At 36.0% G+C, this 27,146-nt stretch overlaps 1 protein-coding gene across 1 annotated transcript; it reads right to left on the bottom strand.

The window, feature by feature from the left end:
* Positions 1-2,411: 2,411 nt before the first annotated feature.
* Positions 2,412-27,146, bottom strand: SLCO4C1 (solute carrier organic anion transporter family member 4C1). The gene is made up of 13 exons (XM_072360083.1): positions 26,888-27,146; positions 22,089-22,352; positions 15,830-16,024; positions 13,362-13,458; positions 12,942-13,063; positions 11,928-12,043; positions 11,482-11,626; positions 9,544-9,739; positions 8,754-8,907; positions 6,741-6,928; positions 4,696-4,760; positions 3,621-3,758; positions 2,412-2,545 (listed from the first exon to the last, which is right to left on the bottom strand). The coding sequence occupies exons 1-13, from the start codon at positions 27,114-27,116 to the stop codon at positions 2,421-2,423; spliced, it is 2,034 nt and encodes a 677-aa protein (XP_072216184.1). The 5' UTR covers positions 27,117-27,146; the 3' UTR covers positions 2,412-2,420.

The following is a 27,146-nucleotide window of genomic DNA, read 5'->3' on the forward strand; positions in this document are numbered from 1 at the left end:
TACACAGAGGGCTCGAATCCCGGGAGTTGGACTCGATGATCTCTATGGTCCCTTCCAATTTGCATGATACTGTGATACTTGCAAATCTCCTGTATTGAAGACATCAGAACCATACAGCACTACAGCTGTGTTATGTAGAGTTCAAACTGCTAGCAATTCTGTACTTAATGTAGCCAAGGATCACAGTAGCATTTTTGTAGGATGGGCTCTGCAGTGTCAGAGTCAGCTTGTCTATCATAAAACCAAGATCCTTCACTGCTTTCCATCTGGCTGCACATTCACACCTGGCACCATTCCTCCATATATACCAAACTTGGCCTCTCCTCTTGTTGACCTTCACAAAGCTTCATCCAATTCACCACTTCCTCACAGTCCATCTTTGGTGGTTGTGATTTTGTCAAGTATACTTAAAAAATCCATCATACAGGTCATTAACTCAAACTGGACTGGGCCAATGGGTAGACCACTAGGGCTTTGACTCCAGTTGGACTTTCACCCCACTAGGTTAAGACGTTTGGGCAGTTTTTAATCCACCTTCAGTTACCTAAGCTACAGTTTATCAGCCTGTCTGTGATGTTTGTCTCAATTTAGTTACGCCTTTGACTCACCATCTACTACTACTGTTTGCAGAATGAACATCGCTATAATACAAGGTAAATAAGTAAGCCTCCCAAGTTCTAAATATTTGGTTTCCTTTCTGGTCATTCTGGTGCCCCTCCTAAATGAGTGAATGCAATCTTTAGCAAGTCAAAAATGAAGGCTGTTGCAACTTTTAATTTAACTGTAATTTTGCTCCACAGCAATACTTCCTTCCTTCTCCACCCAAACAACCACTCCAATAGCAACTACAAGTTCTAATAACTTCCTCAGAAGAGGAGGAATATCCTGTTTCTCCACTCCACAATTTTGTAATATGTTCAATCATGTTAAGCAGTAGAAACTAAACAATGATCTCACATCTAAAGTCAGACTGAGAGAGGCAAGCTTGCCAATTTAGCTACCGTAACACACACCATTAATACAATTATGTGATTTGCTACACCCTACACAAAGCAACTCAGAGCCAGAAACCAAACTCTAAGTTTTAGGCTGTTATTTCTAAACTTTAGAGAAGATTGGTGTTTAGTCATTTCAAGGGAAGTTAACCACCTCTAAAGGTCATTCATAAGACTTTCAACTAGAGAAAGTTCAGATGTATTCTACTGCTGTACTCCTCTGTCTCAAAAAACATGAAGCTTTGTGCATTAAGGTTTGTATTCTACTGTGGTGTTTTTAGTTCCACCCTTCTGAATGGTTCTAGCTTAAAAAAAAAGTACCGAAAATCTACAACGTCTTCTTGAGATGTTTAATTATATCTGCCTGCTTCAAAAGCTGCATTTAGAAGCTCTGATTAAAGATTACTTTGATGTCATGCCTGCTTAAAATTTTTAGTAGACTCAGTGATTGGACTCAACCAGAGAACACAGGTATACATAGCTACATAAAACTGGCATGCATCAATGCATCATCAGCACAAGAGAAAGATGGTTTATATTAACTAAAACGAGAACACAAGAATAACTTGCTCACCAAAATAATCCAGCCAGTATTGAATGATTTCAGTAATGGGTAGTGAAGTTTAATATTTGATACCAGTGGCTAAGTCACATCTGGTGCACTAAGCAAGAACAGTTTTAATAGAGGACAGCACACAAGTGAAGAGGAATAACTGAAGACACATTTTTCTACTTTTGCTACTTGCACACCTATTTTCTGCCATTTTTCAGCATTTCTTTGAGTTGAGAAGTCTAGGATTCAGTCACACAGAAATAACATTCATACAAAGATGTTGTAAGAAAGCAGATTTTATTTTCAAAGTTTTATGGAAGAAAAAAAAAAAAGTTAATTATGCCTAAAGAAAGGAGCTTGACAGCATCTTCCCATATAAGTTTCAAATAGAAATTAAGACACTTAAATAACATTTTGCTGTCACAAATGCAGCTTCTTATAACAGTTTACAGTTCTCTACAAATACTAAAATGTGAACATACACCATTAAGGTAACATGCAAATATATTTAAAACACGTTCATATTTGCACATCCCCTGGTATATCTACACTCAAAATTCATATTTAATGTACTAGTGCACATTCAAATAATCCCCATTTTAAACAGTGACAGTTTACCCTTCAATGAACCAAGTTCCACATACGTGGCTCACAGTCAGTATCCAGTTCAGGTTATCTTTTGCCTTGGTCTTTTATTGTTTTGGTTTTTTTGGAGGGAGGCAATCTGGGGAATAACAGATTAGCACATTCTACCATGTTTCATTCAAGTTATAAATTCAACATTAAAAATGAGACTAGAAATTTAAGGGTCTTTTTCAAATGTACACAGCTTACTCTTAGTTTGTTTTGAAAGTCACTGATATGCTCACAATTTATGCACGTATAGTTGATATCATTTCTGAATCCTCTCGTGGGAGAGCAGGACTTGGTTGTGGAGGCTTATACAAAAACACTGCCATGACCACAAAGATGACTGTGATGCTTTTGCACGCAGCACCTAAATGCAAAGAATAGAAGAGTCCTTGTTGCAGTCAGCTTTGACAGTGAGACAAGAGTATTTCAGCCATTTATTGTTTCACACATTGAAACACTGTCAGATTTTAAATATATTGAAATTTGTAATAGAATAGACTGACTCAAAGAGCAAGTAAAGCTAATCTTCCAACTGACTTTACAGAGCTTATCTGCCTGCTGGTTCTTGTCTGCATCATCAGCTATTACTATTACTTCAGTTCTTTATTTCTTCACCACATCATAGCCTGAATTGCAAGTCTTCCTTACTTCTTGCTTCACTACTGTTCTTTGTTGCATCAGTACTCTTTGCCACAAACTAGAACTGGTCATGACAAGGATTCTCCCTCAGTTACCCTGTAGAAGGTCATTCAGTTTACCCATCAAAGGCACTGAGTGGTGTTTGTCTTAGTGTGAGATCATATTCTACCACTGAAATACATCCACATCCAAAAGATCCTGACATTTGATGTTGTGACTCCTGGTTTTTCAGCTTGAAGATTAGTACTAGCAGTTCAGTTTATCCACTCTACGCACCACAGCCACTACAAGGTATGACAACTGCATTTTAAAAATCACAACCTTCCTTCCCTCCTCCAGACATGTGCATCTCACACACACAGAAAGTAACTGCCTGTTAAAGAATTTAGGAATTTTTTTTTGCTAGTATTCAGAGATGTTAACTGAATTCATAAGTTAACTGAATGAAAAGAAACAGAATATAACAGAAGTACAGAAGTTCTTTAGACCTTAAGCTATCAACAAACCACAATAGATAAGACTGAAATGTGCCAATCACTCAGAATTCAGAAAAGAAAAAATACTGTTTTATCTTCTAGGCCATTCTTAAGAGTCACTCACTTAGGATCTTGCTCCTTCTCCCATTATTTTGCTTTTATTATTTAGGAAAAACAAAATTTATTGTTACTGCTGTTGTCTTCACTGCTAATCAAAAAATAGTTTAAGGTTGTGTTAAAAAAGCTCCCACGCAGTAGTCAAGGTAGCTAAGATCAGTATACCAATTACTTTGTACATGTATTCAGTATGAAGAAATTACTTACTTATGCTCATCAAAAGATATGCCATTCTTTCATTGTCATAAACCCAACAGGCTCCTTTAGTTTTACATTCATTGACATCCCACAGAGAACAACTGCTATCTATTGCAAAACCAAATAAAATTGGTCCAGGAACAGTACCTAAAAAAACAAAACAAAAAAAAAATACGGCAACACATTAGAATTTTTGAAGGGTTTCTACAACACTTAACGCTGCATTCTACTAAATTTCTGCCTGAGATTATGTTTATTTTTGTTATACTTCATTAGTAGAATAACCTGGCTTAGTGGCATTTCAATGTGTGTGCCAAAACAACACTCACATTAACAGACAAATGATCTGAAAAAATGGCTGCAGTACTAAGTCATTATACACAAACCCAGCCAGCAACTAAGCCTTGACCCAGCCTTGTATTATGTATGCCATTTACAGTGTCCGAAACAAAAAAAAAAAGACCTTAAAACAAGCAGTTCAGAGAATATCTACATTCAGTGTCATTTTTTTAAGCTGAAATTGATTCACCTATCCAGTTATTTCTATTCAGAATTTTAGTAAATTTCTACATAAAGACTGAATAATTAACAATTTATGTGTAATTTTATAATTTCAATCATCCAAAAGGATTTGAAAGGGAAAGGAACACTCCATAAGTCCCCTTTAAAAATACAACAGCACACGCAACAGTAACCTTACTGGTTAAGACTGTCACCTTCCTGTGACTGTAGAACTTCATGTGTTAGATACATGAAGCTATTTTCCATACCATAGCTTCTAAATAGGATCTCCACTTTAAGAATATAACATTCTCCAGTACTGGGCAATGTGAGAGTGGGTACCTTTTGCAGGAAGAATTATAGTTACCTATGACAGCAGGAAAAGCTAACATGAACACACATGACCTATTCAGAGAAGAATTTAAGTTCTGATAGCACTTGCCTTCTAACAAGTGTATTCCCTAAGCCAAGGAGATGCTACTACAAGCCTCTCTGGAAGGTTCTTAATACATCATTAAGTCTAGAAAATAGTCTTAGAGAAGCAAGTTATTCAGAGACAGGAGTTTCAGCAAGAGTGTTATACCTAGTAGTCGTAGAAACACTGACTGCACTCCAAGAGCAAATGAGCGCTGCTTATCTGGCACACATCTGTAATGAAGATTTACAAGAAAACAGTTGCTGTTTTTTCTTTTAACAGATTATTTTTCCAGCTATACTTCTCACTAAAGATGCTTTATCTTACTGTATTATTCTAGCCTGCTGACTGCAGACAATTTTAGAAGTCCAGTGCACAAAGCAAAAAACTAAAGAATTTTAAGAGCTGTTTTCACAAAAGAATAGATGCAACTCCTATGGGTTATTACGGAATTGTACATCAAACCATGTTTAACCCACCAAGTAAAATCCCAGTTTACTAGCAGTGCTCTGATATACTGTCGAACATTCCGCCCCCCCACCCCCATCCCGTCCCCCCCGCCCCCAAACACAGAACAACCAAGGGCAGTGCTAGTATGCTATTCTGAGCTATTATTCTTGAAGAAGCAATATATTAGTAAAGATGGCTTCAGCACAACACTCACAACACAGTACAACTTTATGTGTAATCGTCCCACTCTACAGGAAATCAGTTCCAGCCTATCTCACACAAATTAGTATACTTATGCAACACTAGAAGAATTTACCTCCTACCCATTGCTTTAAGATATTTCCCTAAGTGCAAATTTTATCTTCATCACATTTTAAAGACAGTATATAAATATTAAATGCAACCTACTCTATGTCATTCATGCAATTTTGTTTCTGTAGTGTCTTCTTTACTTGTACTAAATATATTGAAGTGCTTCATCCAATATGAGCAGTGGAAGCCACCTGTTAGAATTCCCCTACCCATACAGGCAATTAGAGGTAGGAGAACAAGCAATCTTTTATGTTGCAGATGTTTTTTTGTCTTTTTTCCTAGCACTAGAATACTGTCATAAACACACAGGTTTACATTTCTGTGTGTACAGAATAGGCTTGCTGAAGAGATACATATAAGAATACTCTCCAGTACTTTAACTCACATTGACTGAGCACTTTAAATTAGTTCATGATCATTGGAACTGTTCTATAGTACTCAAAAATTAACTCACAGTTTCAGTTTAAGAGCATGAAGATTCCAAATTCAAAGTGTTATTATTCAAAATTACCTAAATAAAATTGTCAGCTCAGTTCTGAAGATCGCACAGCATTTCACAATGATATGCCCACAGACTAACATGACAAACTCTTAATGCCAGGTGGACACCACCCTTGAACAGAGACTATTTCAAACTACTTTTGCAGTATCAGTGCCCATTCCCAATATCCAGAAAGTTGGCAAAAAATCAAAAACAAACAAAAAAGCACATTTAACAGCAACCACACCTTGCCCTCTCCTCAAATATCACATAAAATGCATGTATGTCTACACAACAAATACATTTTCTCCTGAGAAATATGTGAAATACAAGTCAAATCGAGTAAAACAACTCTACCTTCACATACACACACTACAAGATTTTCATGCAAGACAGCCAAGACAACAAGTAACAGCCACATACATGCTGTCACATTTTATATTAACTACCACAGAATGCCAACATTACAAAATTAATATGATAGCAAAGGTAGTCTACAGTTCCTGGCAAAACACTATTTTGCATTCCAGAACTGAATTGAGGCAGAAGGAATAAGAATTAAGTAGATAGTGACTGACTGTTATTTCTTGGTACAACTTGAAGTCCTGTAGCTAGCCATACACAGAGTAGTTTTTGGATGAAGAAAACATTCAACATGGCAAATTTATTCCTTGCTCTTTTGACCACAACAGTCAAATGAATGCTGCCATGAAACAGTGAGCTTTGTGCTTCTACTTTTTCTACAAGTAGGAAAGATTATTTTTACTGATTCAAGCAGTGCCTACTTAATGATAACAAACAGTGGCACAACTACCCTTCAGGTAGTGCCTGCTTTATGCACAAAACACCGCAAAAGGAAACCCTTTGCACATTAGATTGAACCCAAACTACAGACCAAAATTAATTAAACGGTTTCATTTATCTAAGTCTTCACTTACATGTTACCTCCTCTAACACCCAAAAAACATACCTGAGAACGGCCACAGTAGATGGAGTAACAGCCATAAATGTAAAAACAACAGCAAGAAAGAAAAAGATCAGAAATAAAGTTAAATTTTTGCATCGTGTTGGACATTTCCCAGATACAGCTTCAAAGAGAAAGTCTTCTGAAACGTTTTCTCTCTTCGGCTTCCCAATACAGGAACAGTTGTGGTAAGTCTACAAATAATTTATAAAACAAAATGAGTGGACATCATTGTAATATGGTAGGTATTGTGTGTCTGCAATAAAAAGCCATGACTTTACAGTGTGGGAAGCAGTCTACTTCCTTAGGACCATAAAACAGTGTAACCCTGATTTTTTAAAATTGATTTTGCAGAATTTGACTGATCCAACCATCACCTGACCAGTAATTACATTAGGTTTTGTAATCAAAAACAGTGATACTCTCTATTTTGTGTGCAGAAAGTTTTGAGGTACAAACAAAAAAAGCTTAAAATAAAGAAATTCTAGAGTCAGAGGCACAGATATGCAATACACTATATTATACACAAACACCAGCAGAATAAACAATGCAAAGCTATCTTTCACACTCAAATCTTATTGCAGATCTTTGAAGATTTTTTAAAAAACACATTATTTGGAAACTATGTTGTCTTCATACAAATCACCTCTTCAAAAGAAACCTAACACCATATAGGATTTCAGGGGTTGGATGAAGTGCTCATTTCTTTCCCCATATGAAACTAGTTTCTTTTGCCAAGAAAAGTTTCATGACAGAAGAAAGAATATCCAAAAGCAGTTCTCTTAGAGCAGAATATATCTAACATGGTTCTCAAAAGCTGTTCTCATTAGGTTAACTACTGGTAGCTGCTTCTTTGTTTATTAACCAAAGATGCTGATTATTTCCATACAATTCAAAAATTTTACTCCAAGCAATTTTAACTACAAAATGCTGTCACTTAAATAAGGTTTGTTCTTCAAATTCAAAGCTACTTATGTTACTATTTCCTCCAGTTTTTCTTCAAGTTTAGCAGTACAAATACATTAATATAGCAACAGAACAATTGGGGTAAATGCAAGAGTCCACATTCTCTACAGAGCTGTCAGTAAGTCCCATATCACATGGCTTTACACTTTTTGCTATAAACAAACTGGTTTTCACAATAGGCTGCACTTGACAGGAACAGAAATGACATCTACTCTTAAAGACTTAAGCAGGACAGAACAGAAGTGATGTTTGGCTGCTATTTTAAGGATGTGATCAAATTGAATAGGTTTAAGCTCCTTATTTACATTCACTCTAGTAGGGCTTTTTTGTTTTGTTTTTCTGTTGTTATTGTTGTTGTGTTGTTGTTTGTTTGTTCCCCCCCGCCCAAGAGAAAAATAACAGCAAAATCTGAACTTTCCACTGAAAAAAAGTCAAAACACGCTCATCCTGTTCTGATATAATAAGTCCCCAGACAGTCCCCTAGTTCAGCTTGACTACATTTAAGGCTTTTCTTCCTACACTCCCACAGCCCTGCTTAAGCATTTGTTATAGTAGCAGAAACAAGCAGAAAACAGTCCCCCTTGTTGAAATCAGATAATAATCAGCCACTTTCATGACTTACTACATTCATGGCATTCAGAATATGCTAGAGAAAAATCATTTTCCAGGACTTGACTTTCCAGGTTTGCAAACACACAGAATCAGACTGCCGTGCATAAAGTAAATGTTATATGATGCTTTAAGATACTGGGTAAGAACTGCAGCTTAATGTCAAGCAGCTGCTGATTTCTACTTTTGTGACCAACTCAATATATCACACCTGGATTTGCTTTGAATTTTCAGCAGTAGGAGGCCTAGTGTAAGTAACATTTGCAATAAGACACTGGGCAAATAAGAAGCATATCAGCATTCACCCTACTTACAAGTATATGCTCCCAATTCACGTTAGATTTCCCTGTAGTAACCATCACTTTAGCGACCTTACTTTCCACACAGAACATATTTTGTATGAAACAAACAGGCTAGGTCAACTACTTGCATACTATGAAGCACCTTTTTCTTGTTAATAAGATTATACGATGCACATCCTGCAAAACATGGAGAAAAGTACTGGACTTCATCTCTGCCACAAACAGGGTAGTATCTGGAGCTGGAGCATCTGCAGTTAGCATTGCATGGTGCTGTTAAGTTATGCAGCATGCCTGTTCTGAAATAATAATAGTTTTAAACTAATTTAAGAACAGCAGACATGTAAATAAGTAATACATTATTCATAGGAGAAAAAGTCTCAATATTTAGTTCAATAAGACTTATGCACATAATTGCTCAAAAATAAAGCAATTTCTAGTAGATACGACTCTAGAAGTAATTCTTATTCATTCTGTAAGTAGTTATTTTGTGTTATTATTTCCACAGATTTTTTCAATTTAGAAACAGATAAAGAAAGATTTGTATGTCAATCCAATTCCTCTTTTAATTTATTTATTTTTTCTTTCTTTCTCCCTCCCACATACATACACATTTCAATTTCTTTAATTTATAGTTTTAAGAAACAATGCAGCAAGATTAGAAGTCACTAACGTAACCACTTACATCTGGAACTGCACCCTCCTACTCAACTCAGTCAAGCAGATTTATCTGCTCAGATCACTTAGAAGTTGCACATATATCATTGTTTTGTTTATCATCTATTACATAGACGCCAACAACAAGGTTTTGAGTTTTGTAAAACAGTTCTGTTTTCATACATCAAGGTAAAATTATGACTTTCAGATTCTGTACTCTATAATGCAGTTTTCTTATTTAAAACATTTACACCAAAAATGTATCAAAATATATTTACCCATTATATGTTTCGGAAACACCAGCGAAAGGCTCATTCCCACATTTAGCAACTAAAAAGACAGTGTTTAGCAGGAAGGCAACTGAACAAGTGCCTATTATGAACTTGATTATGTTTTTGCAATCCATTTTGTACTTGGATACCAAGATGCCACTTATGACTTGGCCCAGCGCTGCTGCTGGAACTAATACAAGCCCTAGAAGAAAACGAGAAAGCAGCAATTATACAGAAATGCAAAACATAGTAAGTGAAGTAATTCAGAGAGCAATTTCATGTTACGTAATAAATAATAAAATCATAACAGTTATGGGTTGCATCCTAAGATGTAGAGTAAAACATTTAATAGTTTCTGTGAAAGCAATTTATTCTGCCTCTATATTACCTATAGTCTTTTCAGAAGTTCAAGTTCATGGGGTAATCTATAGATGTACAAAACTGAAGCTCAATAAAGCAAACCAAGATTACTTAGGGGAACTTCATTTTGGGCAGGAATCTCTGAACACCACCAATCTGCTTTATGAAAATACTACTCCATGGCTTCTTGGTATTTTTTCATATCTATATTCTTTGTTCCAAATTTGTGTTATGAACTTTTTAAAAAAAATGGAACATAGTCTGTTATACAGAAGACAGAAAGAAATACAATGAAGCATCTACAGAAACTAAAAAATAAAGTTCTCAGAGAGAACTAACCTAGATAGGTCAGTTTTGCTGTCACAATCTAAACAAATTTACCTCTGGACACTATTACAACTTCAGAAGATAACTGAAGGTTTTCATATAGCTAAACTCCAATAAAACAGAGTTCAAAGGCATAACTTGAACTGACATGGGACATTTAGAGACTTGAGGTACAGGTGCAGAGCTGTACAGACACAGATGCACACGGGGAAAGGCTCAAAGTATAACACTCAAGACTACCTTGCTCTTAGTTCATTTAAGTCTGGCTTTGAACATGACCATGGGCATTTCTTCAAAACTCTACATCTAATTAACACTACAAATATCAAACTCATGTTAAAATAGATTAGAACAGGGAAAAATTGAAGTTTTCCCCCTCATTACTGCTGATGACAGTTTAACAATTGAGTATATATTCCAACGCATTTCTACTGGAAACTTGCTGATAACTTTGCTCTGAAGCAATGATGCCTAAATAATTATAGCACTAGCTGTCTAGTATTACCCAGAGGACTAAGTCATTGAGACTTAGAGGAAAAAGAGCACTTCAACTACCATATGCTTATACTGCAGCACTATGTAGCTGAAATATTTTAGCAAGGTGCTCCAGAAATACAAAGTTGGCCATAATGCAAGTATCTCTTGGCTTGTCTGCCTTGATCTGGCTGCTCTCCTTGGGAAAAAAACAAAACAAAACAAAACAAAACAAAACAAAAAAAAACAAAAAAAACAAAAAAAAAAAAAACACGACCACCAACAACAAAAATCTACATCAGGCTTACTCATGCAATCCTACCTAGTGCAGCTTTTCCATCAGTTTCATAGCCTTCCTTTTTCTACCTATTACTTCTGCCTATAACAGAAACAAGAGGGACTACAGCTTCATGCTTCTTTAGCAGATTTTAAACAAAGAAAATTAAATTCCATTCATCAAAAATAGAGGAATAAGAGTGTCACCAGTGTACAAATTTCTCATTCCAATTTACTATAAATTTACTGAACATACAAACAACTCAGATTTGCGCCCTTGATAAATTAAGAACTTGGGTTCTTAAACAGGCAGGCATAAAGAGCTTAAAATATGTTTCTGCTGTTAAAAAAAAAAAAAAAAAAAAAAAAAAGTTGTTTTCATACAACCAACTTCTCAAAAATCTTAGACAACACAAGATAGACTATATTAGATCCCAGCTATAACTCAGTAAAATTGTTAAAGATTTAAAAAAGAAACAAACAATGAAAAGCAAAAAAACACATTACCTCCAAGAGTTGCTGAAAAACTTGATGTCATTCCGAACTGATTTTCTAAAAATTTTGGTAGGAATGTGGCAAAGCCAGTGGCAACTAAAGCTTCTGAGGTAGTGGCTAGTATTAGACTCATAAGCACAGGATTCTTCAACAAAATCTGTGGAGAAAAGTTAGTATATTTTCCTGAGGCTTATTTCACCATTGCACAATCACCATATAAACCAGACGTCACTTTATTTTCAAGCAGATACTTTCATGCAGAGCTTCACGAATACACTGCTCATGTTAGCATTCAAAAGCATCAGAAAAATGTAATATACTTTATTTCTCAGTGACACTGTAATCTTCTGTCTTAACACTCTGAGGATGGAATTACCTCTCTAAACATTCATTTAACACCTGAAAATGAATTTCATTCTCAGAACATATCAGTTTTAGTAAATTCTACATTTTCTTACCAGGAGAGCAATAGGAAAGTCTTTAAAACTTTTTCCAATATTCTTTGTTTCAACAAGTGCCTCACTTCCATCATCGTGGGTTTCAGAGACTTTTTCTGCTTGTATTTTTGCTGTTCCTACAGCAAAAAGGGAATATTTGTTGACAAACATGTTGAGTAACAGTGCTCAAGACTTAAAGCAGGAAGAAGTATTACAATAAATGTTTCCTTTCCACCATAAGACTAATCGGATATTTCTATTGACCTGTACCAAGAGGATAATAATTTCTTGCTGTGGAAAAATTTTAATTGAAGGAATCATGCTTCCCTTTGATAGCCTTGGCTGTAATAAGAGATTAGCAATGATATAATAAGAATTATATATTCTTAGTCCCTTCACTGTTTTAATAATCCTCATGTTCTGCCTGGTTCACTACTTCATTTTTCCCTTCTTTCAACGTAAGTTTCTTCAGATGCTCTTCCAAGCAACTACTAGATAATATCTGAATGAGCACAAAATGTATTAAAGACATCCTTTTTAAGACTGCTCCACAATAACTGTATTCATATTCTACCTATAGCTATAATGCAACAGTCAAAGAAAATAATGCAAGAGCTCAGTCAGTAGGACTTCCTTATGATTTTTGGTGATAAGCAAGCATTTTTACTTAAACATAGTTCTGTGTGCACCAAGTTGAAAGCATCTTTCAAATTCTGACCATCATTTTCCAAATTCTATGCGTTTTTAATCCTACCGTACATCTTTCTTTCCACTAGTACTTTCAAGATCCTCCCCCTGCCTAATCCCCCTTGTTTTAAAGGCTGAATAGTAATAAGTACCCTTTTACTTCAATAAGGCTTGGGCTATTTTACACAGTTAACTGAGAAAAAAGAATCAAAGGAATCAGCCTCTGAGCCCAGCACTCTATAGCCTGGAGATAGAAAGAGATCTCCCTTACAAAGAAGCTCTCATTCCCATTTAAGAAAAAAATAAAAAATAAAAAAAATAAAAAATTAAAAAAAAAAAAAAAATTACCCGGCAAGTACTTTGGAAAGCATGAAAATGGTATTATCAGAAACCAAATTGCAAAAAAGCATACAAGGAATCCTATCCACCATGCTCCAAGCCAGCGTGGGTCATCTTGGTCCATCTGTGCACTGGAAAAATAATTTGGGAAGAACTGATGAACTCAAGACACTGATTTCAGATGTCAGTGAAATATTCTTTTTTCTAAAAAAAAAAAAAAAAATAGATGAGACAAAGGTCCTTGAACATTATCACTTTGTTTTCTGTGTGAAATGAATGTATTGTTTACCTGTTAAAATACGAAGCACACTCATGATCAGTATTTTCAAGCAAAAAAACCCAAACCATTTATCTTCCTCATGTGAAGAAGAGTCGAAGATTTTAATAAGAATTAGCCAATCAAAATAGAAACTAGAAGACTCATCTTGCCTTTCTGGGATCTTGATATCAATGTAAATATTAAGTAGCTGTGCTCCTAAGACATAGCCAAAAGCAGGCCCAAGCAATGACATGGCATAGCCAATTCCTGGAAGAGAAAATACATCATTTACCATCTATTTTTAAGGTTCCTCTTAAGGAAATTCCTTAGCTCAACTTTAGACCAAACTGTTTCTGTAATTCAAACTTTTCTTTCAGCATCATTACGTAGGGTACAGTGTGTAGAAGAAAATGTTTGTACCTTTACCTCAACACAGAAATTTGCAGCTCTCACTAAAGCTACATCTTGGAGGCTTAACATATCAGTACTTCACTTGCACTATTTATGTACATTGTTAGATCACCTTTAGCACATCCTGACCTGCAATCAAAAGCTACCTTGCATAGAAGTTTCTTAACTGCAGTTATTACAAGCATCCGTTGTTAGAAGCATATGCATGCTGTCTTTAAGAACCTATGTACTTTGATCTTCAATTAAGTGCAGACTTTTTTTTTTTTTTTTTTTTTTTTTTTTTTTTTTTTTTTAAATTGACAAGATCACAATACAGGCTTCCATTAAAAGTTTCTGACAGGAGGAATATCTGCCACTGGAGGACTCACTTTAAATTTCTGATGTAAGTCTGAAAATATAAAGCCATAGATCTAATTGGTCCTGGCAGTTAGGTAAAAAACACTAAAGCTGTAGCTGTAACAATATCCTACAGAAGAGCAGTCATAAGTCTACATTCCTTTTGTGTTAGTACAAGATTTTATTGATGTCACAACAGTCTCTCTGGCCTATCAGAGACTTTCTGTGGCACCTTAACATCATTGGCAGAAGAACTCTACTACTAGTTATAAGACTGTTTGCAAACTTATGCTGTCAAAATAAGACATGCATCCTTACTGCCAAAGATCTGTGATTTTCACCCATGTTGAAGAATCTAAACTTCTAGGATGTTTCCAGAATGTCTGTTTTATGAGCATTTGCATGACTTCATTCTCTTAAGACAGCAAGAAATAGTGGCAGGGGAAAGTGGAATAGAACACTGACAAACTAGAAAGTTAGAATAACATGCATTTGATGAATCCTATATTTACCTCTATTTTAGTTATGATGACAAGCTCATAGGAACCATCTAAGTTAAGTTCAGATTCATCTTACAGAACTTCAAACTTTTAAGATCCTTATTGCCTCCTGCAAACTATTCAGCTTAAATTATCATTTGGAACTTCTTAAAAGTCCCCTGGCTTTAGATTTAAATGCCTCTGCTGAGCAAGGTAAGAAGTCTTTACAAAACATCCCCATTTTCAAAAAGAAAGTAAGTATCAGCTTCTGAATTACTAACTTCCAGACTAAGGTGCTGCACTTATTTATAGGCATTAAGAGCAACTTAAGGGTGTTTATATATTTTTTTTCCTGTCCTGAACAAGCCTTCTTGTATCAAGAAATACGATTTATTTTTCATCTTCAATACAGTGTATTAAGGTTAAAAAAGAAAATATATATTACAAGCTTAATGTAGTTACCTGTCCACTGACTGTAATTTCCTCCAGTTTTTATTTTATCAAGTAGAATACACTGTTCTGCTAAATTCAGCAGGTATCCAAAGACTGCAAATAAATCAGGTTTATCATACTGTCAATTATGCTTTAAGCCTCTACACTAACCGCTTGATGTGATTCTCTTGAGTTTTCAGGACACTTCTTGATCCCCTAATCATACCAACAGCACTATCTCTGCTCTATTTATTTCACTATCCTCAGTAAACATGCAAGCCTTAACTCACAGTAAAGAGAAACAAAATTAAAAGCTGTCTGTTATTTAGCCTAAATAACTAGACAGTTTGTTAGCAGAAGATGAGGTGGCTTGTCTGGAACAGTTAAGCAAGAAGTGTATGCAAGCAGATGAAGACTTCAATGATTTCCCCCTAAGAGAAAAGATTAAAAAAAACTAAGAATTTTTATTCTTTGGATTTCTATCTATAAAACTATTATCTTCATTACCATGTAATCCCTTTATTTGCAAGTAAGTCAGGAATAAATATCAGAAGTATGCTTAAGTGCCATATTTGTATGTACCTAGAAGACTGCACTGATCACAAAACATTCTTAAGTACCCCTGTGTACATAGGGCTGCCCACCTGTTAGAGAGCTAATTGGTATGGGTAAAGGCCAGACCCTGGCAGTAGATGTCTTGCCTGAACTTATGTTTATATGAAGGCTATATTAACCAATTTCAGTTACTGAGATGACAAAACAGCAGCAGGAGAGGGACACAAAGTTTGGTACCCTGCAAAATTACTACTGAAAATACTTTATATATACAGCAGCACTCTGAAAGTTATAAAACTACTTTATGCACATTAGCAAGCAATTATGAAAGATGAGCCTGAGGTCAATACATAAAGCAACTCATTGGATATTGTATAATCTGTGATCTACCCCGACAATGTATTATAAACAGATTTAAAACTTACCTATATAAAGAGAAGATTTGTGCTTTGGAACACTGTCATCAATAAAAGCAGTCCCCAAAGTATATAGTGGAGTTCCTCCAACTCCCAGAAGCAGCTGCCCCAGTATAAAGACATAGAGATAACTGAAAAGTGAAGACTTTGTGCTGGCACTGCAAGTGAAATTAGCAGAGTTTGCTCCTGAGATTTGACAAGTATCTGAGGATATAAACAACAAAATTTTAAAGGCATATTACCTAGCTCATTACAACCGAAGAACATGCATTTATGCCATTTTTTTATATATTCCACGTATACATATTATGAGTGTATACATTCCTTACTGTTACATCTAGGCTCCATTCTAGTTTTCACACCTACCATGTCCAATGCATTACTGTGCTAACCTTCAATTACATAATACCCTCTTACAGAAATATCATCACAGCAAACAAAAACAGGTTTTCATTTCCTTACCAATAAGAAAACATGGATGAAATGCCTTATTAAACATTTCGACCTGTTGACCAACAGTACAAAAAAAAAAAAAAAAAAAAAAAAAAAAAAGTCAAATGGTTACTCAACAGTTTAGGGAACTCTGCTAGGAAATAGACACTTCAGTTTGGTTTGCCTTACAGAGGAGCACTAGCAACAACCTCCATTCTTAGCAGAGAAACACAGTGGCCTGAACAGCAAGAGGGAAGACTGCTGGAGAACAAACTGCCATACTCAGAGCTATAAACAAAACAAACAAAAAAACACCCTCACACACAGAAATTCTACAACACAAACCACCACAAGAAGGAAGTAGAGCAGGATGCACCTGCTCGGCTCCTGTATGTCTCTGTGGAGAGAGGAAAAAAAAAAAAAAAAAAAAAAAAGACATGAAGACAGTATGTTTTCCTCTTTTCTTTCCCCTTCCTATCACTGCACTTTCAGTATCAGTCAATCCCAACTGACAAGATCAAAAGAAGAGCATGTTTCTTTCTTTCCAAGCTTCTCCACAGAAGAATGTACAACCCTGTGGAAAATAATAAACCTGTCAGTTTGGTGAAAACAAACCATCCTGAGAAAACATGAAAACCACCTCTGAGTCAAGTAAGTTCACTGATGAATGCTTTGGGCTCACAAAACACAAGAAAAATCCTGCCACTCAGTTTTGTTTTGTTTTTAAAAAAAAAAAAAAAAAAAAAAAAAAAAAAGGCTGACCAGCGTTGTCATAAATGCATTCTTGGCTTTTATCATTCCTTTCCACCGAAGCAGCAGCTCCGTAGCAGTAGAGTTGTCATGTATCAGGTACATCAGTGCTACTGTACACCAAGTAGCCAATGCTGAATCATTAAATATTCACTTCAAGGGGAGTTAATAACGTTTTAAATCTTTTCCATAAGGAACAAACCTCATTTTAGTGTTTCACTGAAGCCAGTTGTGGTATGTTCTAATATTCTCAAAAGACCCTAAGGTATATTTTCCACTTACTGTCAATCTATTTTCTTTACAATTTTTCTGCAGAAAAGATCAATACTGAGGTCTTACATCCAGTTAACTTTTTACTATTTATGTGCACAGCATCTAAAGTTACCTATTGCAAGACAGCATATCCTACTACTTTCTTCTAACATACATGTTTGTGTACAGCACAGAGATTATCTACAGTTACTTAAATGCCAATTAGGCAAGTCTAAACCAGCATTTAACTACTTTTTTTAATTTGCACTTTTAACTAAGAGCATCTTGTTAGTACACATATCTGAAAATATGTAACAGTTTAAGAAAACTGCATGAATTTTATTAAGATACTGGCCTAGCTTGAGATCCAGAGGTCACTTCATGAAATAAGATTGCACAGGCTAATGGCTACCAAACTCTGACAGAATGTTTCTTCACAAATCCCTCTGTCCCCACATCAAGTGTGTTTATTCATGCCAATTTAGAAGACCCATGCCATTGTGTTACTAATTGAGTATAGCCTCTATCAGTTTGCTATCTCTTCAGCCAATATAATTATTTGCAAACAAAGATGAAAATATATCACACTTCTTTGTTTTCAAATCACACAACTAAACCTCTAACTATGAAATTATGAGAATAATGTATAGATTAATACACCTATAATCCCTTTCTTTGCATCACCCACTAGACTTACTGATTTTTAGCTAAGTCATAGCTAAACTTTAGCTAAGTACGTGCACTTACTGACTGGAGTAATGGACCCCATATTCCATTTCAAGAAACATTCTCTAAAGAGTATTCACTAATGAAACAAACTATGATGAGACTAGTTTAATCCAGGGTCAAAATTGTCATCAAATGACAACTTACTACCTTTTCTTCAGCAATTCTAATCATCTCCCTCTTCTCCTACTAGTATTTGGTTTTGAACAGTCAAATAGTCTGGTAGCGCACCACAGGTTAAATCTAAACTGGATTAGTTCCACAGTCTTCTGATCTGTATGGGAAAGAAAGCACTGGCTTTACATGATCACAAAAGTCTGACTTGAGATAAGCCAAGCTCTGGCAGAAGTTCAGATGGGTGACTAACCATTTCTATCCACCTTTTATTTTGTTCTTCCTTCTGAAAACCATTGGATTAGTCGTTTGAAGGGCAGAACTGTTTTAATGACAATATCATCTCAAATAGTCAGTAATTACATACCTCTTTCCATTCTTTACTTCAACATGCCTATCTGAATCCAAGTTATGCAAAGGGTATGTATTCCCAAAGACTTAATGCTAAGCATTGAGGCAGAGCTGTGACATGCTTTAGCAATTACATTAATTAGAAATAACACAGGTCAAAAATAGCTTTATTCACATCTCACACTGGATGTGGCTGTTTTGTTTGTGTAGGATTTTACTTTTTTAGTACTTTAAAAAATGAGATGTGAAGAAATAAAATAACAGCTTGGTTTCTGTTCCCTCTTAAGCTTAAATAAATTTGCCTCTACTGTAGGTTTTGCATGGGGAAGATTGTTTCAAGGAATATTAAGAATTCTGGGACAAATTCTTAGTTTCTAAGAACACATGTTCTCTAACTCTGCAGTATATTAAGTAGTATAAAGAAATATTCCAGAATTGTGTAAAGAACAGCAGCTCTATCCGTTATCTGACTTATCTGAAGGTCTGTTCAGAGAAAACCAACAGGAAATCCACAGGCATGCCAATGGTAAAGAAAGAAAACAGTCAAATTAGAGGCTGGCATCTCACACATTCAACTCATCCCATAGCCTTCTTATACATTTTAAATGTGTCTCCTTCATTGTTAAATTTGTCCTCCATAAGTTCCAGGAAAAGAGACCTATTATTGCCCATTTTCATTTATATGAAACAACACCACATGCATTTAAATAGTAGAAATTTGTCAATAAGCAAAATATTTCTTTTTCTAAAGATACATAACAGAAGGGATTTATTTAAAAAAAAAAAAAAAAAAAAAAAAAAAAAAAAAAAAAAAAGGTTTTATGGAATAATTCAGCTTGCTGGAGACATCTGGAGGTTGCTAAGTCCAGCCTCCCAACCCAGTGTCAACTCCGACACCAGATGAAACTGCTCAGAACTCAGCTCAGAAGGTGTTGAGGAGCCCTAAGGACAGAGACTGTCCAGTTACGTTTTCCAGTGCTTGACTATCCTCATAATAAGATTCTTCCTTCTGCAAAGCAAGGATCTACATTTTCTATTTTACATGAAAGTCACCTTGTACAAACTTAGCCATTTCAATAGAAATTGAGACAAATATAAGAGATACGTTGCTTATAACACCATTTCAAATGTGTTTTTGTTTTTTTTTTTTACAGCCCTCTGAACTCTCTCAGTAATCAAATAATTGTTGAATTATAAAAAAAAAAAAACCACTAGATGGAGCTCCTGACTCCAAATATCTGAGCTAGTTCAGAAGACACTGACAATTTAAAGATCCTAAATGTGTCATCATAGCAAAACAGATGATATCTATATCACAGTTTTGAGTTTCAAGAATTTTTAGAGACTAGACAAGACCAAAGTGTTTGGATGGTTGTTTTTTGTGGGTTTTTTTGTTTTTTGTTTTTTTGTAAACAATCCATTGGTTAGCTACTCTTTAAGTAAGACATTGATTTATCTATTTTTACACAATGATATAACAGTAATATTTCCAATGGAACAGTTCTAAGTAAGTAAACATTCTATCCTACAAAGAAGTACACAGACACCTCAGGGTAAAACAGTAATTTCCAGGAACTCCATAGGACTTTAGTTCCTAGATTAGGTAATAAATTAATTTACCTGGTGGTCAAGAAATGTTATACTGAACTGTGCTTTAAAGTCATACTCCAGGTGAAGCTCACTGTATTTACAAATAGATTAACAGAAATAATCAAGTAAAAAACTAGGTGGTGCAAAGAACCAAGTAGATGTTAACAACAAAAAAAAAAGACTGCAAAACTTCTAAGCTGTACTCATAAATTGAGTTCATTCCCAATATGCTGTCTTTAAAATTCTCTTCCAAATAATAAGCAACAAGAAAGGCTCGGGGTGTGAGTGCTGCTATTAAGTTTTACAACTAAATGCGTAGCTGAGATACTTCATAATCAGAACAAGCCAAACCAGACATCCAATAAAATCATGTACTCTGGTTAACTTCACTGTAAAAGGATGCCGCTGCTGTACAATACCTGTAAACTTGCTTTGAGTCTGCCATAAAACACACTTCCTGAATTCTGCAGCCATTTGTCTTCAAAAGTGTTTTGTTTAAGTCAGCTTAGACCCTTAAGCCTACTCACTGTCACAGCACAAGTATTTGCACTACAATTGTCAAGAAAGAAGCATGAATTCAGTTAGCTTTACAGGGCCACAAGGGAAAAAGCACACACACCACATGAAGCTTTCTACACAGCTTCTGGATTTCAAAATTCCATACAAACCCTAATAAGGTATCAACTCCTACAGCATCTTCACTAGCAGATGAAATACCAGATGTACTGAGAAAACAGGAACAGACGCAGATACCAATCAAAACTGGTACTAAGGGTAAGAAACCAGTTGCAATAGTTTGCTATCTTCCTTCAACACTCTTGTGCTGCCAGTATCTCATTGCAAAAGAAAACAAAGACACAAACAAGTCAGAACTTCATTTAGATTGAGTTCAGCTTCCCTTACATACTGGAGAGTTTTGAGAGTAATAAATAGTAATTGCAAAGAAATGAGTATGTAGTATAGCCAGAAGCATGTAACCCTTATAGCAGCAACATGCTTAATGCGTAATCATCTGTTGAAACTTTTTCATTTGGCTCTATTCAGTTAAAAGCTAGATTAACTTCTGCCTCGGGCCCTCATTTACTCGATGGAGAACAGTAATTTACCTAAGTTATTCAACTAATAGTCAACATCTTGACAGCTCATGGAAGCGTGTGGCATCATGTGATTAACACTTGAAAAATATAAATGAGAACCAGCAGCTGGAAGTCTGAGAACATTCCACCAGATTGCTTAATAGCTACTGAGTTTTTTAGTTAGCATATTAATATACTTAGTCACTAAATAAATTTGCTTAAGCAATGCAATAACAATTAAGATAACCATGAAAAATTAAGTCATCCTTCTTTAAAATATCTGTATGTTTCCCTGTTGGTTACAGGTGTGCCACTAGCAGATGGCATTAAATACACAGCACTGAAAGTCTTGAGTTATGAGGTAAGTTTTGTAAGACATCCAAGTTGGATACTGCCACAATTTCAATACTTCTTTGTCCACGCAGTTCTGTACTGCATGCTTCTTCTTTACTTAAAGAAACAAAACAAAAAAACAAAAACAAACAAACAAAAAAAAACACCACAAGTTTAATCAGCATTTTGGACAAACCTAATGAATTAATGAATTACTAAACATACCTCTACAGAAGATAATTACTCAAAATCTAGCAGAATTAGAACATGTAGCAACCTTTCAACAGACACTAAGTCTCACAGCTTTCCTTTGACATTTATTCCTCATCACTGACCTAACCTGGTAGTTATTAATCAGTAAGAATGCAGATCCTTTTTTACTCTGAGTGAATTTTGATTGCGTTCACAAATACCAATAAAAAACATTCTACTCAACCTCAGACCTGTTCTAAAAAAAGAAAGTTCAGTGTACAGAAACAGCTCCTGCACTAAATGTATTTACTTTCACTGTTAGGAGATATTATTCAATTTTCACAACTTCAACAAAGATTAACTAGGCTGCCCCAAATTAAGAGTTGCACCAAGTTGCTACAAAGAATAATGAAAAACAAAACTATATTCTCAGAATGAAAGAATAAACTTACCTTCAACTTTAGCTCCATAGTGATATTTTCCACTACCGAAATGTGGCAAGGAAAATACGAGTGAGCCCAATCCTAGCATGAAAGCTGAGAAAGCCAAACATCGTGGCTTGTGCAGTCTTTCTCCAAAGAAAGATACAAAGAGTGACAATACACAAAAAGCAATGTCATAGCTTGCAGATATCAAGCCAGTAAGGGAGCTGCTCAACTCATAACGCTTCTCAATTGTTGAGATACTGACATTAATCAGGCCATTTACCACAATGCCTACAAGAAAACAACAACAGAAATGTAATTAATAAAAAATACTTAATTTCATGGGATTGCAAAGACAAACTTATCATCATCTTGTGGAAGGCTAACAATTAATATGCTAGCAAAGCTACATTTTAAGTTATTTATTAACTATTAAATCCAAGCGTATACTGGATTCATTTGTTGCCAACTTACAGCCAGCCAAGCTGTACAGAATCTATACAATTTTGCTCTCTCCTGTGGGGAGAGATTTAACACTCACATACTCAGTACAGCAAAATATCATACCCTTTGGTCTGCTAATGTTATTAAGGTTCCAAATTCTGTTTGAATTGCAGCTTTCAAACAAAATGTATTTCAGTTTCAGGAAAAAAAAAAAAAAAATTAGTTTGTATTCTCATGCAAATCACGAACTTCACTAAGATTGAACAGTTATTTAATACTAGATACATATTCTAAATATGCATATCAAATAAATACTATTTACTCCCTATCATCACAGAAGGAAGATATAAGGCTTTTGAACAGACATCTTAACCAATAACGTTAAAAATATAGATAAAGATTTAAAGACATTGCAACTGTTTTGGAGTAACTGAAGCGATTTACTTTTAACTGACAAAAAAGTTTGCCCTCTGCATCTTTTTCTCTCATGCAGAAGTATGAAATGACCTGGAAAAGCAAAGGCCTCAGAAAAGCTGCTATGCTTAGGCAGTGGCAAAAATGAAGTACAAAAAACAAATAAACAAACAAACACGGCCAAAAGCATAAGTTATGATAGCTGTGGTTTCCAGTGCAAGCTGGTTATTGGTACTAGCCTAAATTTCTTATCCTGCCGCATATTCTGCTTCTGTGTGAGGAAGTAGTTAAATGCCCATACATTTACCAAAGCTGCCCCAAAAGTAACATTCTGCTACTAGTCAGACAAGTAACTATGCTTCATAATATTGTCAACTAACTACACAATAGACTAAACCATGCCTGTAATAAAACAAATACTGTAGGAAAATGTTAGGAGGTCTTCCAATCACAGAGGCAAATGAGATTAAAAGACTGTGAGCACCTCTTACAGCACAAACCCTACCGTTATCCCTCCTGTTTCTAAGAATTCAAACATGATTCTATGCTGCCATTCCAGGAACAGCACTGGAGAATGGCTGGCAATAGCAATGGATTTAAGACAGTTTTCAACAAGCACTGCACTATCAAGAACTGCAACTACACAAAGCTCAACTTCAGCAGACCTTCCTAGAGTCTACAACATATTAAAAAAACACTGATTAACCAGCTGGATTTTTAATCAGAAGAATCCCCACCATTACTTTACCTTTTGTCACAATCTTGATTACCTTACTACTGTCACTTCATTAAGGATAATAATTTCACCTGTCACTTCAGCCACTACGCTTAAACTCATACCAGACAAACAGCAGTATTCAGTCGTGCCTCCGTGTCATTATTTAATTCTTTGGCAGCTTAATTCTTTCTCTCTGGAGGAGCAGTAACCAAAGAACAATAGTAGCATGAAGGAATGAACAAACAAGTTCTCCTACTTGCAGAGCACTACGAATACTTGCTACAGCTTTCAAATATTCACATGAAGGAGGTGAGCTACTCCACAAGTTGATTACTGAGTTAGAAGACACTGTCCATTGCTTGTAGTTTACCAAGTAACATTAATTCACATCCATTTAAAAAAAAACCATATAATGCAATTTTACTGGATAATTAGATTCATCTGTAAAAATGTAGATGTAAATGGCAGCTTAACTTCTCCAATGCTGCTATCTGGTGATTAACCACTAAAGCTTCTTCAGGAAAGGAGGAACCTAGCTGATCTCAGCTCTATCTGAAAAACAAGGACATCTCAACAGTTGAATACTAGGAGGTACATTTTAACTGATCTCATCCAAAACATGACTGTTTTCCCACATAAGTTAGAAGCTTAAGTACAGTGTGAACTGATGCACAAAATCCAAATTACTCATAAATGAATGTTATTTACTCCAACAAAATAAGAAGAAAAGAAGTGCATTTTTCCCTTATCCATTTACCACAAAGTTCTTAACAGGTGTTCTACATATCGTGTATTTAAGGCGACTGTTTGCAAATACCAAATTAAATTAAAATAAAAGGTCTTCCCAGGGACAAAACTAATGAGGGTGTAAAGTATTCGTGTTATCTGAAGTGTTCAGCCAGATTAGCCTGGAGCAGTTTCAAAGACTAGATGCAATGATGTGTTGAAAAGAAACACTACTGACATAAGGAATAAACAATCTATCTTGTGTTCAAAAAAGTGAGATAATTTTTACCTTGCTTGCTACTGCAAATATGAACTGTAGCATATCAAGTTACTGTATTACAAGATGCTGTCATATTTATGCAATTCAATTGCCATACAGAAATCAGGTATTAGTCATGTAAGCATGTTCTACGCAAAGAAGAGTTTTCTATACTGGAAATACAGGTTTTACCTGTACTTGAAACAAAAACAGACAGAAATGAAGACTTAAAGTTCACCTCAAATCTTCCAAGAAGCTGAAATACAGGAAATCAGCTGCTACTAGGAGAAAGTAACCTGAAAATAGATGCCTTTGGTTACACACACACTGCCAGGAAACTACCTACTGTATTCACTCTGTCTGTAAATGGAAGGGTGTTAAAGATTACTCCACTATTCTTCAGCACACTAGAACATAAACTAGAAATACATTAGCACTACATAATCTTGTAGATACATTTTATCATCCTCAGTGATTATTTCCATAATTTGGAGGATAAATGAAATAATCCAGATTCAAAGTAAAACAGTACTTCAGCAACACAAACTAAGTAGGATTTTGAAGATACCTAAATCCTTCAACTGCAGCACCAGAACATTTCTGCAAAGTGTCACATATTACACTGAATTTCTTGTCAGTTAATTCTCATTCTCTGCATTTGAAGTGACAGTATGAGTCCCCAGTGACCAATTTCCTTTTTTTCTTTTTTTTTTTTCCAGAAAACTCCAGATAACACATCTTTAAGTACACCACAGAGTCTATAGTTACCAAGCTTATATCAGCTTCCAAAGGAAGCACAGAGCTTGCTTACATTAAGCCCCAAAATCTAGACTAGATAAGACAAGTATCCCTCTGAGGTCTGCCATATCTCTAGTTAAGTAATAAAGCTATTCTTCTCAAGTCTTTGACAATTCAGTTACCACTGCAGTCCATTCTGTAGTAAGTCCTTCCACTCTTCCCTTTACTGTTTGAGAAAAAAATTTGAGCTATGGAGTGACAACTGTAACTACAACCACCTCCTGGCCCTACCAACAATAGCGCAGCCATTCAAATACTGCCAAACAAAAGCTGCTTCTGCACCAAATTCTCTAGATGTTTCTTTTCTATCCCAAAATACACATACTAAGGAAAGACCAGATTCAGAGCAAGCTGAAATCAAAATCTGAGAAAGCCCTGAGAGACACTTGAGAGTTTTACAAGCAACATATGAGCAACAGAAAGCTCTGTAAGTTATGAGAGTCCCCAGCTCAGCTTTCTCAAGACCATCCTGGTTACTTCCACTTGACTCCACACAGGAAAACTGACATTTATGTCCTGTTTGTTTTCAAAACAAGCTACTTGCTGTCTCAGCAAAGGATCTGCACACATAAAGTGCCTCAAAGCTCATTAGTGTTGCACATACTTATGGCTTTTTTTCCCCCCAAGAGATGCAACCTTCTTTTCTAGCTATTCCAATAAAGTTCAAGGGTTCTGCAGTATATGAATCAAGTGGCTCTATTGGACAGATGAAGACCTCAGCTTTACTAGCCTCAGGATTACACATTTGGTATGCCAACACTACCCTTTCCCCTCAGCTGTCATTCCAACTTGCTAAGCCTAAAGCTCACTGAAGTCCCAACAAGTCATGTTCCCAAATACAAAAAGGAAGGATGAGTACACCTGAACTAAACAACAAAGTAAAAACAAGCTAAACTTCACCTTCCCAAAAAGCCAAGCTGCTAGCTGAGTGGCAGACTGACTGGGATCCACTGAACAAAATCTCATTTTTGAAAGCCATCCTTATCACCCAAGGTCCCATGCAGCCATGCCAAGGGATTTTATTAATTAGCAGGCAGGTAACAAAGCGCACAGGTAGTGCACTCCAGTTTTGTCTATCAGTGTGTACAGGTAATTTGTTAAGTTTCAGCCTGTTAAGAACATTACTTCCCTGTGAATGACTGGGAAGACATACAGTAGTCAAGAGCTGATAGGGTCATGGACTCAGTGGTACTCAGAGGTTGACAGTAAAAAAAAAAAAAAAAAAAAAAAAAAGGAGGAAAGAAAAATAAGAACAGAGTCAAGTATGATGAGTAATACTGTATGATGAGTAATACTGTACGATCGGCTTCCCCATCCAGCCGTCGGGTGTTCACCTCCCCACCGCTCAGCATCACGATCGGACCCCGGCACCTCGGGGAGCTGATGCACCGCCTCTCCCGGCTTCCGGCCCCAGCCTTGCTCCCTGCCGATCCGGGGAAGGGAAGCACTTGCGGCGGGACGGGTTACCTTGGAAGATAGCCAGCATGCTGTAGGCAGCCAGGTAGCCCTTCGGGTTGTTGCAGAGCTGCAGAACCTCAGGTGTGCAACGACCCCAGCCGCAGGGCCCCTCATCGGCCTCCTCCACCGGCGGAGCCTCGGCAGCTGCACCTGCCCCGGCAGGGCTCGCACGTCGCCGACCGAAGTCAGGGGTAGGGGGCTCGAACGCCGCATTCTTGATACCGTCGTCACCCTTCATCGCACCGCTGAGTCCTGCCCCGGGCCGCAA

Source organism: Excalfactoria chinensis, chromosome Z (genome assembly GCF_039878825.1).
Source record: "Excalfactoria chinensis isolate bCotChi1 chromosome Z, bCotChi1.hap2, whole genome shotgun sequence".
Lineage (NCBI taxonomy): Eukaryota > Metazoa > Chordata > Aves > Galliformes > Phasianidae > Excalfactoria > Excalfactoria chinensis.